The following is an 18,716-nucleotide window of genomic DNA, read 5'->3' on the forward strand; positions in this document are numbered from 1 at the left end:
AATGCATTTTCAAGGACATAAATGAACTACAACAGGAGTGCAAAATATCAGAACCTGCTAAGACTGAAAAGTAACCCAGGAACACAAAAAACACTCAAAATGTCTGTAGCCTAATACATTACATTTGCTTCATAGAGGAAGAGGGGAGAGAGAAGCGATGACAGTTGGATTTTTCTAATAGTGACTGGAAACTCTACATACTCGGTTTTCAACAAGAATACGGCAATAAGAGACTGATAAACCTGTTTGGAACGTGTTTCATTTTCACTGTGAGAGCATCTTTGGACTTGCGAGCCCCTTGTACTGTCTGTAATGAGATGGAGAGGGTGAGAGTAGCTAAGGACTTGACATGATTCAGCTGAAGCTCCCAGTTTGCCTCGGGCTGCCGGCTAGAGAAAGGAGCCTGTAATACTGGCCAACTGCTTCTTTAGAAAAGAAAAATTCTTATTGGTTTAGTGGGAAGATCCCAAAGGACCACCGATAAATGTGCCCTTATTTCTTAGCAAGGCTACTTATACTTATTCCCATTATTTATAAGGAAACAGATGCAATAAAGTGCCAAGTATTTATTACGTTACCGTACCTTGACTAGCATAATGTGAACCCCGTTTACAGTTCAGCACTAATCAATACAAAAACACAAGGAGAGAATATGGCAACATATAAATGCATGTGGAAGTCACAGAATTACTTTCATACTCTCTAGATATGTTCGATATTAAACTATTTTGTCTCCTTTATTAAATCTAGTGCAATTATTAGTACTGCTAGCCCTAACTTATGTCGTACTTACAATATAGCAATTCGAAATATTGTATACATATATGTACATGTTGCAATACTCATTAAGTTAATATTTAACAATATGCTAACCAATATAAAAGAATGCATCTATTACAACGTCCCTTAAACTGCAGAAATGATACAGCAGTGTACTGAGAACTACCAGTTTCTTATATAGTGTACAGTATGTGTAATCTTATTATGAAGGTGACTGTAGAGAGGCTTCTCTGTGACTCTGCATTCTGCCTGTGGCTGGGTCTGTGCAGGAACATTCGCCTGGTAATGAGAGTCACATCTGCATTATAACAGTGAGACAAGATTTCCCAGGAGAATTTATTTTTCATTGAACATATTTTTTAAATGCTAACAAGATTGACATTAAAATCGAAACATGCTACACCCGGATGTAAAGAATATGAATTTCACCCTTCGTTTCTTTTAATATTTAATATAAGGTGGAACATATTCATGCAGTTTTGCTGTTCAAGATGTGCCTTAAATACTGCATACGTGAGCTATATTTAGATACAAGGATATCATTAATGCACAAGCAGAGGGAATTTGAAATCACATGAGCTCACAACGTCTTTCTCACTCAGAAACACCGTTAATGCTGGTATCGAGCAATGTTCCATAATGAAATAGAATATATAATATAAATGAAATTAATATAGTGACTAATTAAAATCGGCTAGCTTTGATTCGGATTTAGAACGTGCTAGCTCTGAGTATAACAATGTGATACAATACATTTAAAGGTCACATATAAATATCACAGTACTGAAATAGTGGATCCTTATCTGCTATCGCGGATAGAGCAGTACAATACAGGTATTTGTGTGCATGGTCTTCATCTTACCGACAGTGTCATCTTAAGCTTCCAAAGAGATGCCTGCCTTTGTTACAGTGCATTTATGGATCAGGAGCCTCCAGGGAGTTGCAGAATGAAATAATCCTCTTGTACTTGATGTATAGTATGCTAGTTTCCTTTTGAGTACATACACATGACAATATAAAAAAGAGATGGGATTTATTTTTCAGTGAATAGAAGAAAAATGCAGTTAATGGACATAAAGTAAATTGTAAAGGATCAAATGACATGTTGTTGGTTTTTTCTGTCTTGGACTGGCTCTTACTGGTTAAACTCACAAAGGTTTGTGTTGATGCTTTCATGTGTATACACAAGTATACTTCCCCTAGACATCAGAGCCTATAAACAGAAAAGGTTAGAGCATTTTCCTCTGTTAAATCAATAGTGCTAGTCTCCTCACAAATGAGGTGCCTTATTAATTATGAAACGACTCATCTGATCTCAAGAACAGGCAGTATTCTACTGCACCTCTGCAGACTTAGTAGTGGTGACCTTTTGTTCAACAAAAGCTGCTTTCCCCGTACTCTCCTTTTTGTTATTTTAAACCCCTGTCCCCCACATATGTCTCTCCACCTCTCTTTCTCTGTCTTGCACTCCTTCTCTCGGTCTCTCTCTCTCTCTCTCTCTCTCTCTCTCTCTCTCTCTCTCTCTCTCTCCCCCCCCCCTCCCTCTGTCTCTATCTTGCACACCTTTTCTCGGTCTATGTCCCCCCACCTCTCTCTACTTTTCCTTAGACTCTCTTCATCCTCTCTTTTTTTTCTCTGTACTGCACCGTTATCCTCTCGTTTTTCTCTCTGTTGCAGTAGCATACAAAAATCTGCCGTAACATGTTTAATACCCGTATTCACAAGCTGTTCAAGTTACATCTATGTAAATATTCTTTACAAAGCACCTTGACACTCAAACAAATATGATCACTTTTCGATAAATCTCATATATTATTTATAGTAAAAATGCAATTTTAATAAAGGACACATTTTTGAAACAATAATTTTATTTAATATCTCATACTATACTTTGTAGCAAATATTTTTTGCTGATTTGGATTTATAATAAACTTTGTTTTAAATTACATTTATTTATTTTAAAATCAAGGCTCTCTTTTTTTCTGTCAAAATTTACTTTATAACTATATTTGCACGATTATACATTTACTCCCCCGTTTGTGGTTTACACTGTAGGATACTTAATAATATGTGTTACACCTAAATCAAGGAAAAAATAAAGGCAGTGAACTTTGAAATATATCTTGGCAACAGCAGGTAAAGCTACACTTCCTCAGCAGTCCATACATCATATTGCCCCATCAGTAAGCATTCAGCCATTCCATGGGTAACCAATGTGTCAGTATTCTCCTGATAGATACAACTTATCATTGCTGCAGGTAGAGCTGTTCTTTCCTTAGTTACGTCACTGTATTGTTATGAGGAAAACATGATTCTGTGGAGAGGGGGGGAGGGGGGTTTGTGGTGAACATTAGATTGTGATTTGACCATATGTTGCACAAGTGAACATCTACAGCACATCTTCCATGTGTGACAGGTACCTTGGCTTGTTTCGGCATGTTGTGGTTTATTCAACGATGAGCCCATTTCCGTTTCTGCCTCTTATTAGTATTGTTATTATTATTATTATTTATTATTATTATTATTATTATTACTGGTTGGCCGAGGGCCTTTCCTGAGTTTCTTTTGCAAATAAATATAGGGCTCGCGGTTTCTATTTTGCTGTGTGAAGATGTAAAGCTGAGGTCCGGTTTTGGCTGTTGTTGCTCACTGTTTGGTAACATTTGGCAAACGAAACGCAAATTAAAGAACATTGATTTTATTTTCCCACAATCCTAGGAGGTTATTTTTGAACGTCATAGAGAAGACAACGTCCCCGGACAACGAATAGGTATTTCCTCTAGAAATCCAGCAGATGGCGACACTGAGCAAGGATTCCTGTAGCTTTGGGTCTACTAGAAGAAGATCCAGTTAAGTAGAGCAGATAGAGACACCATGAGCAAAGGCAGGATGGCTGGATGAACTGGTCGTGGGTTGGCCGATCCATTAGATCCACCACACATTTGGAACAAGCTGCCTTGAATGTTGAGTTTTTTGGAATCCTTTTTCAGTTTCTCCCACATGTCTGCCGCCCCTTCATGACAATCTGCGAGCACGGTGACAGCACAGACATGAAACTCATTCCAGTATCTAGATGAAAAATCATAAAGGCATAATATTAGTTTAACGCTGTCCTCCAGTTCCTCAAACTGTGTGCCCTATAACATTCTACCCTCAGTGGCTAAATACCAAAATATGTACATTTTGTAAAATATCGAAGTTTAAGCAGTTTAAAGGTTCAGTACAATGGGTGCTTTGAAGTCTGCGCATGCTCAGTATAACTTGACCCCCTACTATTGGTGTAGTAAATGGTTCCTGTTGCATTATTTAGCTAATCTCTCTCTCTCTCTCACTCATCTATCTCTATAATGCATGTTTATCAGCTAACTCTGTAATAACAATCACAGTTCGAAAGTGGCATTTCTTAGTAAGATGTCCTAATTCATGCCATGGTCTGTTCATTGTTTAAAATAAAAACATTGAAAGTACAAGGCATGTGATATGGTAGTTGCACATATCAAACTATGTATTTGCAAAACCAAGTTAAAACGAGTTTCAATTTGAGTGGAATAAAAATATTTAAACTTAAATCTCTATGAAATCCTTGTTTATTCACAATTACATAATTAGGAAACGTAAGAAGAAAATGTGTTTCTCTTATATGTAATTACTCATCTGGTTTATGTAGACCCAAACCCCCCGATTAGTGGTGCACAGCTCTTCGCTATTAACAAATAAACGGAGTATTTCATACCAAACTATCATATTGATTTTTGTTTTAGGAGATACCCATTTATGATGGCAGGAGAGTCATAGCATCTGCCATTTTCAGCATCGCTTTTTTAGACACGTGGCATTCCCTTCAATTGTGATTTATCAGCTTAGATCAAATTGCACTGGTGTAGAATTATGTTCCAAAACCAATATATCTCAAGGAGTCAATGACATGCACGCGTGTATTCCCACTGGGTATGAGTTTTAAACTAGATCTCTGACCCGTGCATCCCTTTATCTGCAAATCTGTAATCTCGCCCATGTCGCCCCCCCCCCCCCCCCCTTGCTCTTCTATCCTTTCTGCATGTGTGTATGAGTGTGCTTCTTTGCCTGCCTGTGTGCTTTTTCTATCCATGCCATGCTCTAGACAAGCGCCTGTGTGTTTTCTTGTAAAGTAGTACCACAGAATCTAATTTATGAGCACTCCAAGCCTGTTGTAAACTATAATTCTCTACATTTGTAATAAATAATGAGATGGTGAGATGCTAGGAAAGCTTAAAGTGTCCCTGTTACAATATATCGGCTGTAATTGCATTTCCCTCAGGAATACTAGATCTTCCATAAATTACTTTCACAAACAAATGAAAGAAAACATCAACAATCCCTTTGACTCGGGTTTCATCAATATCTGAACTAATTTTATTACATAATGTTTAATAGAGAAACGTAAAATACATAAATGAGATTTTTTTTATAAATGAATTATTTTAGTCCCTTATTCATGTTCAGGATTAAATATACACTAAATAGTCTTCATGAAAACAACATACTGTGATTAATTCTAACACGTCTAGTCTGTATATTTTAGATGCGTTTAACATTTATTTAGCTATACTAACTATACTATTTACCGTATACAAATATTGCCAAAAAATGACTTTAAATGTTGCTGTGTATTTACGATTCATTTACACAAGTGTAATCGTTTTGTGAATTTGTAACTTTAATTCAAAATTAATTATCAAATATTGCATGATTAGCCTCTGCAGAGTATAATTTCTTAATTATGAAAGAGCCCAGAAATAAAGGCAATATATTGTAATAGCATTTGCCAATTTTAGCTTATCTAGTAAGGAGTAGCCCTTAAAACGTATATGATAATTGTACTGTATGTGCATTGAGTGCATGTGTCTACTTATATGAAGTTTGTCTTCTCGTGCTTAAATTAAATACAAAGTTTCACCATACATGGGCAATTAAATTGGAAAATCTTGCATACGGGTATGGTGTCTACCTATTGCATGCAAATATTCACAGGTACACTAGTTACATTATATTACCTTTATTAGAACCAACGCAAATGCATTAAGGGAGTAACTTTACTGCACAGTGTGTGTGTGTGTGTGTGTGTGTGTGTGTGTGTGTGTGTGTGTGTGTGTGTGTGTGTGTCTGACTTTTTCAATTATTGCATGGAAGCCACTGCAGCAGAACCTTGCTTCTCAACTTCAACGAGAGATTTAGGGGCGGTGCTTTAGGGTGCATGGCACATCAATGTATCATTCTTAAAAAAAAAGAAAGGGAAAATCAAGCTAACATTGGGAACTTACGAGCAAATGGTGTTGAGGTTTTTCTCTTCGTCCTGGCCTTGCGAATAGGTGTCCATTTTATCGCCCATATCGAGCATACAGTTGGAGAAGCCCTTAAAGACAGCATCGCACTTGCCTGTCGCCCTCACCGCCTGCAGCAGGTATGCTGGGGACAGAGATCAGCACCAAGTCAGCTGAACAGCTCCACGTTGAGCATCGAGCTTACACTCAATGACCCGGTCACATATGTATTGTATCATTCAGCTTGTTGCTTATTGTGAGCTTACAGAAAACAAACTACATACTGCACTTCATGACCAATTTGAGGAACACTGTCATTTCTAGACACGATTTGCACATTTATCGTTTGATTCAAGGTCACAAAGTTAATTTTGGGCTTTGTATGTACATTAATGTTTAGAACAAGTCTTTTGACAATTGGATACATTGTCGCATGCCCCATTGCCACACATTTATTGAAAATATTAATTCTAATTCAAGCAAGAAATGAGGTATAATTATCTTTGTGCCCAGTAAATATTCTGCACTATATGGAAACCGTTATATAAATACTGAAGAGCCATAATATTAATAACACATTAGGAAACAAAGCGGTGAAAAGCACGGTTAAAAGCCCTGTATGATGTCATTTCTGCTTATTTGTCTACAGAAATAAAAAAATATAATAAAAACATTTCCTAGTCTCTTTAAAATGTGATTAAATACAACTCCGCACAACACACTAGACATGAATACATTTTCTCCAACAGTAAAAAAAAAAAACGGCTAAAGGTGGGGGAGATTAAATCTATTTTCCAGAATGTTTCTCAGCGATGAAAAGTTAATATTCCCCACGTCGCACTTTTTAGAGTATTGTATTAAGAGGTGATAGATATTTCACATAAACATTACCTTGGATTCGACTTAGAGACGCCTGATTTATACAATAGATGCTGCAGTGATCAGACAGTGAGCCATCTTTCAGGGGGGCGGGGGTACTCTCTTTAGATGAAGGCTATGTTCTGGTATTTCTGTGTGTGTAAGGAAGGGAATTGGTGCACTCTTCTCGGATATACAACATTTCCAGGTAATCTAATGCCTGTGTTTATTTAACACCAAAGAAACACGCAAGTCACACAAATACACAATAAACATTTAGCTGAAGATGTAATGTTTCTGTGTATATCAGGACAGCACAATACAGATATTAAATACTAGCTTTTGTTTTCCATTTCCTCTAGCAAATGCATCCAGGCAGCTATCATTAAAAATGCATGCACACATTGCCACATTCCTTTTATCCTCTGCTCTAGCACACTCTATCCAGCTCATGTAAAAATCACAGTGCTGTAAACCTAAAAGCAAACTGGTAGGGGGATTCTGTTCATGGTCTGCACTGCAGTTACACACACAGGACATCCATTGTGGACATTCTACACAATGTATGTACAAGACTTAGTTTTGTCCCTAAAGGATCGAGGTTTTATAAAGCTTACAAAGCTCTGATTCATTAAATGCTCATACAACTAGTGTAATATTAATTAAATCCCCTTATTATAGTGCAAGGTGCCACAAGTTCACTGTAAGTGGGTCATTAATCTAAGTTTACAGGCCATCCTGGTGCCACATAGCTGATCAATAAATAAAAGCCAAGGTTTTAAACTGCTAAAGCGTTAGTGTAGTAAATTAGGCGCTAGTTTATGGACCCAAATTATGCAGCCATCAGAACTGTGCGTCCAAGACAGAGATAAATATTATTTGTAAATCCATTCTAATAATTAAAATTTGTATCTGTAAGTCTTGAAACAAACACCCAAATATGTCAAGGTAAAAAAAGAAAAAGAAAAACCACAAATAGATATCAGGATGAAGGTGACACCCTCTCCCTATGTGTGAGATACTGTAGTGTAGAAAACTACAGCCCCTCCCTCTTACACTGCTTGAATTGCCGAAGTCTGGCTATTGCCATCACTAGAAGATAGTAGGAGACGATGAGTGTGTGTGGATGGCACACTGCAGCTACACAACCATCAGCCTTAGACCAACAAATCAACAGTCCATGAATATGGATGCAACACAAACAAACAATCTAGATAAACACCAAATGCTCACGCATCCTGATGGAGTATTATCCAGAGAAAGACCTCTATAAATGTACTGTTAGTTATGCGCATGCGTATCTTTTTGTATTATAATAGTACTCTGGATTTCATCGTCTTTTCAGACATTTTTTTTTTTAACTAGCTAAATGCAAAACGAAGATATTTAATGGATCAGACACTTTACTGCTAATGGCTCATTTATTAGGCAATTAGGTGCAAAAGAGTAAATGCACCTTCAGAATGCACCTGCATGGCAGATATGTCATTGCTTTAGCTGCACCCATACACTTTGCAGCTAAAAGAGTCAAACTGGCACTTAAGATCTGTGCCAGCTAGAACATTAATAGGAAAATAAACCAATTTTCTTATTTTTAGAGTTCGGAGACTGCAGGGAAAGGGATTTATCTTATCTTCTATCTGTCCACATATTGTGTAATAGGGTTAGTTCAAAGATAAATGAGAATACAATCATTTCTATTTGGGTGTATTGTCTGTATAGTGGCAAATCTATCCTCTAAAGCAGTACTCTTGTGCAAATCATGCAGTAAATGCGTCAAATAATCACTGTATTTTGTAGCATAAAAAGAATACACTAATATTGGACATTGCAAAACCTTTGACAGTACAACTCCCAACAAACATCATTAATACCCTAGTACTCAGAAACAAACACACAAAGAGCTCCACCTAAGTTTAATATCCAATTCTAGGATTTCTTCTACAAACAAAATGTATTTGCAATCACTTACGTGACTGTATTTTTCCTAAGATCTATTTCACCGAGCTATACACAAAATATCTACAAAGACAATGTAATCCATATATATATATATATATATATATATATATATATATATATATATATATATATAAATAATGGATTTTGCATGTTAGATCCTATTTAAAACAGTAATTCCGCCTAGATAAATTGTCTGCCTTTATGTGTACATATGAATATCAACAAAGTCCATATCCTAGTGGGAATAACTACATTTTTTAAACAGCACCATTGTTTTTTTTCCAGCAATGTATAATAGAGAATATACTGTAACACACCAGAAGGAAGAGAAGAAGTGCCATGAGCCACAGTACTCTGATAATGCTGTTCTCAGGTCCCAGGCACTGCTCCTTTTGTGCAATTAGCAAGCATTCTCAAATGTGTTGATGTCTGCATGTATAGTCGCTAATGTCATTACTGGTGTAAAGTCAATTTTAACGCCTCAGATCAAAGTCACAAGGGTGCATGGATTCAACAGATCAGGATAACAACTGAGGGACGATTCCAACTCCCTTTCACCGCACATCAGCTACCTGCACTTAATAAACAGCTTTTTTTTCTCACTTTATTGTCCCTGGGCTCATTAGCTGGGATTATTCTGTGAGACTGTGCGTTGTTAAGCACCCAGGCTGTCTTAATTGTGTCTTCATCTGTATACATTTTTTTTTTTTTTTACTGGAAGTGCTAATTAAAATTTTTCTTTTCAGTCAGCTGTTCACTAATGTCCAAGGACGTGTGGCAAAAGAAAACAGGTTCCCTTAACGGCAATGGAGGGGTGCATTGTTGTGTCAGTGTAAGAGCTTCTGACAGTGGGGCCCATTTACCACAGGGTTACAGAGATGTGTCAAGTGCAGCGCTTTCCAGCAGCCGCTGTCGCAGTGAGGTGACTGAATTTATTCTCGGGCAATGCTTTATGATCCACGGGCACTACAGTACCTGTGCAAATCACAATGGTCTGTCTCCATCAGTTAGGCATACATATATTTTTAAGGACATCTATTTGTTTGTAGATCCAAAGCTTCTTTACAAAAAAATAACCTTATCAATTTGGCACAGTGGAATATCCATTAACACTGAGACAAACATCTTCGATATACACAGCACAGTATGTATATATATATATATATATATATATATATATATATATATATATATTTCACATGCATATTTTTTGTTTTTGTTTTAGAAGCATCTTACTGTGCCCTGGTTAACAAGTACGAATTGCTTAGAGCAAGTACCCAATATATACATCACAGATTATCCGAATTTAGATCTGCATTTACGAAAACTCGAATTCATACTGTATATGTTTAACAGACCATATATATTGCTATCGTGTAAACAATTTTAAAAAATCGTCTATTTTGAAATATTATGTCGAATAATGCTGGTGAAGAAAAAAAAAAGAACAACACAGAATGTCTCTGATGCATCTGAATAATCGGTACATTGTTACTTCAAACTATGCATTTATTTTTATCTAAATCGCAGCTCTTTCAATGCTGTCAATTTCATATAACGTAGAAGCACAAATACAGGGATCACCTGACTGATATTTTGTGGGATTCCATTCTAAACGGATTTTGTGGTTAGTAGACACAAACACGACAAACAGAACTGTGCAGCCACTTACCTATCTGCACAGCAAGGACCAGTAGAATATATCTTCCGTTCAGATTAACTCCCATCCTACATTGAGTAAAACCATTGGAGATTGTAGATTTTAATGTGTTACTTGGGAAATCCTGGGTGGGGATTGAAAACTAGGCATTGCAAACAAGTTCCAGCAGCTGACACTTTGCAGAGCCGGAGAGAGAAGGGAGAGGAAAGGGAGAGAGGAAGGGAAGAGCCTGGGATGGGTCACACCATTTGGAGAGGGGATGATAGCGAACAGCCCACGCCCACTTCCCCTTGCCTTGGCCTGGCATGAGGAGGTTGGCGACGAACCACTTTCTTTTATATGTGCCCTGGAAGAGGATAGCCATTTATAGTCATCAGAGGCTGGGATCCTCCAGATATACCCACATTAATGAACTGCCAGGGTAAGCACCCACCATACCATGGAAAACATAGGCCGTCCCACTTGGCGGAGGATGGGTTAACATTACATATGAGCTATATATATTCTATTTCCTCTGCTTTCTGGCTAGTCATAAACTCTGATCATTTCACAATGCTGTATTTACTAATAAGTACATGAAATATTCCTGTTTAGTCAGTAACACTGAGGTACATGCAGTCATCTTAAATACGGTAATAATGTTACAACTACAAACAAAAAAAATTCTCTCTTTTCTTTCAGTTTTATGAATATCTAAAAATCTAAGGATGTAACCATTTCACTTAATGGATTTTTTTAATACTATCATTTTAAAGTAGTACATTTGTCTGTATCTAGATATTGTTATAAACTCGATATTCTAGCCCCACTTTTTTAAGTGGTTTATATGTAAATGAAGTGTTGGTACTTCCAATAGATCCAGTTTGACATAATTGTGTAGTAAAGTCTACACATAATGCTCCTACTAAAGGGATCATGCAAAGAGGCAGAGGCGCTCAAGGTGAGCTGCAAGTGAGCAGATTACAGGAACAGGTTGGTGTGAACGTAGCCTGTGCCACTACAGGGAACTGCTGTCAGTGACAACACTAGCTCTCAGAAGCCCTCGAAGTCACCCCCTCTCCTGTCTGGGAGGAGCTGATAGCAAGATGATGTAATCGATCTCTGAATCCCATCAACTTACTTTATTCCTTCATGTATCTGTACTGTTCAGTCTTTCCACAGTCGTCCTTGTGGTGCTGTGACATACAGTACTGTGCTTTATCTCAGTGATGGCTAATTTCTAATGTAAATCCATATATCTATCTGTCTAGATATGTAATTATCTGTCTGTCTGCACGTCTGTCAATGGAACGACCCGTCAATATCTCCCTCTGTTTACATAAAACAACAACTCGTAACTCATTTTAAGAACTTATTACTTTAACCTTATAATATATTCCACTTTATCTCCCAAATTACCCAGATGCTGTTTTGAGATAAAAATAAAACCTTTACATAAATCGGCAGTGATCTCATTTTCCCTCATTCCCTCATCCTAGAAATCTCCTTGACAGATCCTCCAAAAGAGTCCCTGGTCCCCCTCCCAAACCTGGCTCAGGCAGTTCCTGCTCAGAATCCTCTACTGTGACGTCAGCCAGGGAGAGCACCTGCCTTGCATCCTAATACTGCTTGCCTAAACCAAGGGGACCTGATGTGGTATACTTGTCTTCTGTTGATCGCTCACTGTCGGGAAAGCTAAAGTGGAGGGGGAGCCTGTGTGGGAGGAGGGGGAGGAGGGAATCCTTCCTGATCAAAATGATAAAGCACTTTGTGCTGCCAGCTTGACGTAAGGATGCAGCACAGGTAATAAGAGCAGAAACAAATGCCCTTGAGCAGTTTGCACCCTCCTACTCTCAGCTCTCCCTCTTTCGTCGGGTCTTCAATCTAACATGTTTCCCTTTTCCTCCTGCATTCCTTAAAATGTCTAACTATCCGTCCTTGCAGCTCAGGTTTATTTATTCTGCCCTCATCAGATTTAGCAAAAAAATAAAAAATATATTTTTCCTCCAGTGCCCATGAATGCCCAAGAATCAAAAAGCATTGAATCCACTATAAAGAGGATATGAGCGAAATCACTATAAAGTAACATCTTAAAAAGTCTTAACATACTTACATTTCCTTTGTAGTTTAGTATGCTATTCCTTTCCATTGAAAAAAAATAACTATTGTATACTTGCCAGTGTTATGAATATAACTGTTTTGTTTGTTTTGAGGAAGGCTTGCTATTCCCCATTCATTTCTACTCACATATGAGGTTACCCCAGTATTCATTTGCGTAAACAACTTGTGTCCACTAGTTACATCCCCAAAGCTCCCACTGCCGCATTGTACATACTGTAGTCATCTCCCTTCTACTGCAGTCTAGCTGCTCACAACTAATTAAGTCCCAGGACAGTGCTGCAAGTAGCAGCTGTTTCCTTTGGGCTGTCTTTATATATTCAGGGATCTGTGTCCTTATAGGTTTCTGCTTAGAGGTTTTAATCCTGTTATATGATAGTGCAAGTTACCACAAACAGACCATTCTTCTCCAGGAGAATTTTTATTCACTAAATATAGAAGAATCTATGCATTGCTTTATGGTCACTATTTCTCCCTAAATCTAGTTTTACCTGTAAAACAATAGTGACATACTGTAAGAAACAAAAATATCATGCCTGCTAGTGCTAGGCAAGTAGCATACAGTTGTGATCATAAAAATAAATAAAAATAAGATTAATAAATACGGACGTATGTTTATAGGAGTTTGCTCAGTTTAGTCACATATTTTAAGAGAACTTTATGCTATCAAGATCAATGCCCACCAGCTGGATTGGGCACATTGTTATGGATTATCTAAGTGATGTAGTCCATATTAAATGGTGCATTTGAAATACAAAAGTGTTATTTTACAAACAAATAAAATACATGTTTTGACTATGCCAGACATTTGGGATCTGGTCCGGCATGCCAACTCATATAATTGTCCCAAGGTTAAAAAGTATTATTTCCACTGAAAGTATAGATTATGCTTTATGTTCAAATGAATAATTTTCTTTTCCCAGAACCATATTGCTTCTCTATTGTACCCCTTTTACACCACTGCTAAAAACCTGGGTTATTGCCATGATAACCCGGGAGTGGCTCAGTGCAAAAGGATTTACCCAGGTCCAGGAATCCAACATACATACAGCGGCACTTACACTTGCAAGGAAGTCATGGCTTATTGAATCGACCCTTCTGAGTCAAGTTGCAGAGGGGTCACTGTGCATGAGGGCAGAGCCGTAACTAGACCTTTTGGTGCCCTCTGCCAGAGAGAGAATTGGTGCCCCTTCCCCTCCCTAATTATTTTCAATAGGGACATAAGGCACATGCCTCATGGTAAAGGGGCATGAAAAGATTGATCCCAGAGAAAGCCCATGCTATGATGCCCTTTCCCACATTTTTTATATATGAGGTAAATACCACTGACTCATCACAAAATCTCCTGAATCATAGGACTAGGAACTTGAAATTTGGACAGTAGCTTGCTTTTGAGACTTTGGCACCCACTAACAAGGGATTTTTAAAAATGCTACCCACAAAGGGGTTAAATGGGGAGAGACGATTATTGGGAAGTCCCCCCTCATAGAGGAAAGCTAAGACAGCCCACCCAGCTAGAGCTATAAAGAATGCATGGTGCCGGTGATACCAAGTCACGGGGGGGGGGCACATTGCTCTGTTCCTGGACTTCCTTGCCAGTGGCAGTTGCAGAGCAGTCCATTATTCAAGTAGGGGAGCCACATTAACTGCCACGCTTAAACGCTGTCATACATTGCTGGGTGTGGCTCCCAATTTTAAATAATGGACTGCTCTGCAACTGCCACTGGCAAGGAAGTCCAGCCTTATGCTTCAGGAGATTTTGTGATGAGTCAGTGGTATTTGCCATATATATATATATATATATATATATATATATATATATATATATGGGCAAACGCAGGATTTTCCTGGGGGGGTTTCCAGATGTTTGTAAGAGGCAAATGCAGGATTTGAAGGTGGGAAAGGGTGGGTTCCACATACACATACATACACACCCTTAGAACACATAGGTATACACACATATAGTACACAAACATATACACATGCACATATACATATACAGTATACAAACACACCTACATACAGTATACACACAAACACATACATACTGTACATACAAACATACACAAACACATAAAACACATAAACACCTACAGACACACATATAAACACATAAGAACACTTACATATGTGATCCCCTGATGTTATGCCTCATGCTGGTGCTGTAGCTGGCTGCCCCGCAGCAGTGGACTGCAATGCCCCTTTTCCCTGCAGCAGTGAAGTATTGTGAACTATTTTTGTTATTAAATATAGCCCATAGACACTGAGCCTGTGAGGGGTTTGGGGAATATCTGAGCCCCTCCATCTCTTACCTAAGTGCCGCGCTCTCCTGGCAGGCAGCATCACCTCTGCATCCCTGTGCAGGAGCAGGCAACCAGTGGAGATATGGACCTGCATAACCCTACTCCAAGCCTCTGCCACAGCGACTGCTCTTCAGGGCACATGTCCTGACTCCCTCTATGACCGGACCAGCTACACAATGGCAGTTACGAGGGAGTGGGAGCGCAACTGAAGCTGATCAATGCTCCGCTCTTCTAAGTCCTTTGTCAGACTAGTAACAGAGTGGGAGCTTTGAGTACTGGGATAATGGAGCGGAGGAGAAGTGCCCCTTCTGGTCTTGGTGCCCTGCTGCAGGTGCCTCCATTGTCTCTGGGAGTTCAGCCACTGCTGAGTCGAAGACACAGCTGTCTCCATCTCTAAAAAGCAAGTTCAGTCCATCAGGGGGAGGTTTCTCTGCAACCAGAAACCCCCCCTGCTTGCGCTACTGATATAGCTATATATATATATATATATATATATATATATACATATACACGGTATACAGTGTGGAAGATACAACTTGATAATTTAATATCTCATATAGCCGACGATTCGGGGCCAAACATGCCCCTTTATCAAGGTGAGGTTTTTGTTTTTTTACACAAATCCTCTTTATACCACATTCATGCATTTAACTTGAGAGCTTTTTGTTATTCAGTTACAGTACCCTTTATTAAATAATACATTACAGTATATATACATGACAGTATACTGCCATACCGAGGATTCAAACCTATAACCTCTTGAATTCTAATCAAACACCCTACTCATTGAGCTATTTGAGCCTGCATAAAAACTATGAGAACTATATGAAGCTACTGGTACTTTGTAAAAAAAAAAATCAGCATTGTAATTGAGTAGATCTATGTAGTGTGCAGCCACACATCCAATCTCTTGCAGCCACACACTACATAAATCTGCTCAGCCGCATTGCTGATAATTTTTTTCACAAAGTACAAGGTAAGCTTCAAATAGTTAGCATTCTCTAGTTTTAAATGCAAGGGCAGATAGCTCAATGAATAGAGAGTCTGACTGCAATGCCGCAGGCAATGGGTTTGAATCCCAGGTATGTCAGCTACTTGAAATGTAATAAAGGACTGAATAACAAAGAAATCTCAAGTTGAGTTCATGAATGTTGTACAGGTATTAGCGTCAGAAGGGGTCAGATCAGGGTAAGAGACAGGGGTGGTCAGGAGATACTGGTCTTCAGAAAGGGCAAAAACTGCAAGTGAAAGTAATTAAAACAGATGATTGACAAGTGCCGCCAACAAAGCCCCCTACCCTGCATCGCTACGTGCGGTGCCCCCTCCGCACACACCTAGTTACGGCCCTGCATGAGGGACATATAAGTCAAGTTGTACAGAGGGTAATTTTTTAATTTCCATGCTCTATATGGTCGAGTCATCCCTACCTGCATCTGGTGAGCATGTTAGTGCAGTTCCTCCCAGCAAATCCCACCCAATTTCCCAGTGTCTGCAGCGATTCTTTAATTACTTTATATAGGCCTCATGAGTGTGTACATTTTTGGGTACAATAGTATGTGTAGGACTGTTGTTGCTCCTAAAAAGGATGGTCGGGAAACCTGTCTGAGTGATTTGCATCATTGGCTTTAAGTCATTTCCAGATTTCAATTGCATGTCTTCAGAGGTTTTTAGTTACTTCTTACCACCAATTTTACATGGGTTAAATTTAAGGTTCTGAAGCGAACGCGCAGATGGAATTATGTAAAAAAAAATTGGCAGTAACTAATTGAAAAACATATCGGTACCTATTAGCTACAAAGTCTAAATATTGTGAGTTTCAGGACCATGTCATTGTGAGATTTATTTGGTTATTTTGTTATTAATGCATAGCAGTATCCAGGTCTCCTCCTTTTAAGCAACTTTGACTCTGTTTGCTCACCCATTCTTTTAGTACAGGATCACTAAGCACTGAATCAACTCACCTCCGCTTACTCCTTATAGTTTCATCGAGTTTCCCTACCCCAGCCCCTGTTAATTTGTCTACCCTGGTCTGTGGTGTGCTGTTATTGTTTGGCATTTATGTTTTGTACTTATGCTATAGTTTGTCATTCTGTCCGTATTTATATTTGTTACCCAGTAACTATTTTATATGTTTACTCTGTATGGTGCTGCGTACACTTTGTGACATCTTTACAAATAAACATAATAATAATATTTATTTAGTTACACTGAAATTGGCTAAACTTCTTTGTCCAGTCGCCTTGTCATTTCTTCCTTTATAACGTTTGAGTAATATCTTAATTTTCATCCATCCTGGTAAGGCCTAGGCTTGAAGAAAAGTATTAATAAGACTAATTCAGACCACAAATGTATGCCTACTTGCTAATGCAAATAACTATTTTGTCAATCATGTGGCAGCAACTTAATGCACAAAAGGAAGCAGGCATGTTCAAGAGGTTCAGTTGTTGTTCTTATCTCAAGAATGGGGAAGTAGTGTGATCTTAGTGACTTTAGCCGATTGTTGTGCCAGACTGGTAGTTTGAGTACTTCTGAACCTGATGCAATCCTGTGATTTACATGCACAACAGTCTCTAAACTGTACAGTTACTGGTGAACATAGCAAAAAACATCAAGTGACCAACAGTTTGAGGAACAATCCTATTGTCCGTGAAGGGTGTGATGTGCCATTGCAGCAGGGTTTTATTGGCAGCAATGGCACCCGATCTCGCACCCTTTGCGGGATGATTTTGGGCTGAATTCGCACCAAAGTGCTTGGAGCCCTATGGGGCAGCAAGCACTTTTGTGTGACATCGGGCTCCGTAAAGTGAGCCCGATGACATGATGATTCACACCCGCGAAATCAATGCGGCTAATAGGATCGACTCCAAAGTCTTGCTAATGAAAGATATCAGAAGAGATTCGTCAGACTGGTGACAAGAAGGAGACAGTAACTCAAATAACCATTCGTTACAACAGTGGTATGCAGAAGAATAGCTCTGAATGCACTTGAAACATTGAAGTAGATGGGCTACTGTAGCAGAAGGCCACACCAGGTTCCATTCCTGTCATATTGTTTGGAAAGCACCAAAATCTTATGATTTGGCCAAATAAACAGATTTTGGCAACTGCAAATAATGTTACTAGGAACTATCTGATAAAATGACTAATCATTTGAAAAACTAAAAACTCTTGAAAACATTTGTGATAGGTGCACAACCAAAATTGCCTGTCACCGGTCCATTCCTATAAGAAGAGGTCTAATTCCATGACAGATTACTGGAATGCTTATACCAAGTATTCCTGATGTCATCGAACACAGTGAATGAAAAGGAGGAGTCAACAGGATACACGCCTCTGATAGCAGGAAGGTAACTCCTCCTAATCCAGCAGCCCAACAAACACACCTGAAAGACTGAGCCCACTGTAAGTGATGGGTTGTATTCCCTAGAGGACAAATCAATGGGTTATAGTAAAGCTCCCTCACTCTGAAATCACCAACTTGTGTGGATTCCATCAGAATAAAGAACAATACCAAGAAGGATAAGAAGGGAAGTAGATTCGCAATAATCACTTTACTCCCCACCACCGCAGGTACTGTACCCTAAGCAGACAAGAGTCTGAACAGGGGAGACATGTAAAGATCATCACGCTTCATCCATGCAATTAACTTTTCTTAAAGTCTGCATGGACAAAGACATTCTAAGGGACAAGTAGCTGTCATAATATGCACAGGGCTATCAGTGATTGAATGCTGTGAGGAAGATAGAATGGTTTTAA

General features: G+C 38.6%; 1 protein-coding gene across 1 annotated transcript; it reads right to left on the reverse strand.

Moving 5' to 3' along the window:
• Positions 1 to 2,628: 2,628 nt before the first annotated feature.
• Positions 2,629 to 10,794, reverse strand: NRN1 (neuritin 1). Its single transcript, XM_063923093.1, has 3 exons — positions 10,573 to 10,794; positions 6,081 to 6,225; positions 2,629 to 3,849 (listed from the first exon to the last, which is right to left on the reverse strand). The coding sequence occupies exons 1-3, from the start codon at positions 10,625 to 10,627 to the stop codon at positions 3,615 to 3,617; spliced, it is 435 nt and encodes a 144-aa protein (XP_063779163.1). The 5' UTR covers positions 10,628 to 10,794; the 3' UTR covers positions 2,629 to 3,614.
• Between the last annotated feature and the right edge of the window lie 7,922 nt (positions 10,795 to 18,716).

Source organism: Pseudophryne corroboree, chromosome 5, assembly GCF_028390025.1.
Source record: "Pseudophryne corroboree isolate aPseCor3 chromosome 5, aPseCor3.hap2, whole genome shotgun sequence".
Lineage (NCBI taxonomy): Eukaryota > Metazoa > Chordata > Amphibia > Anura > Myobatrachidae > Pseudophryne > Pseudophryne corroboree.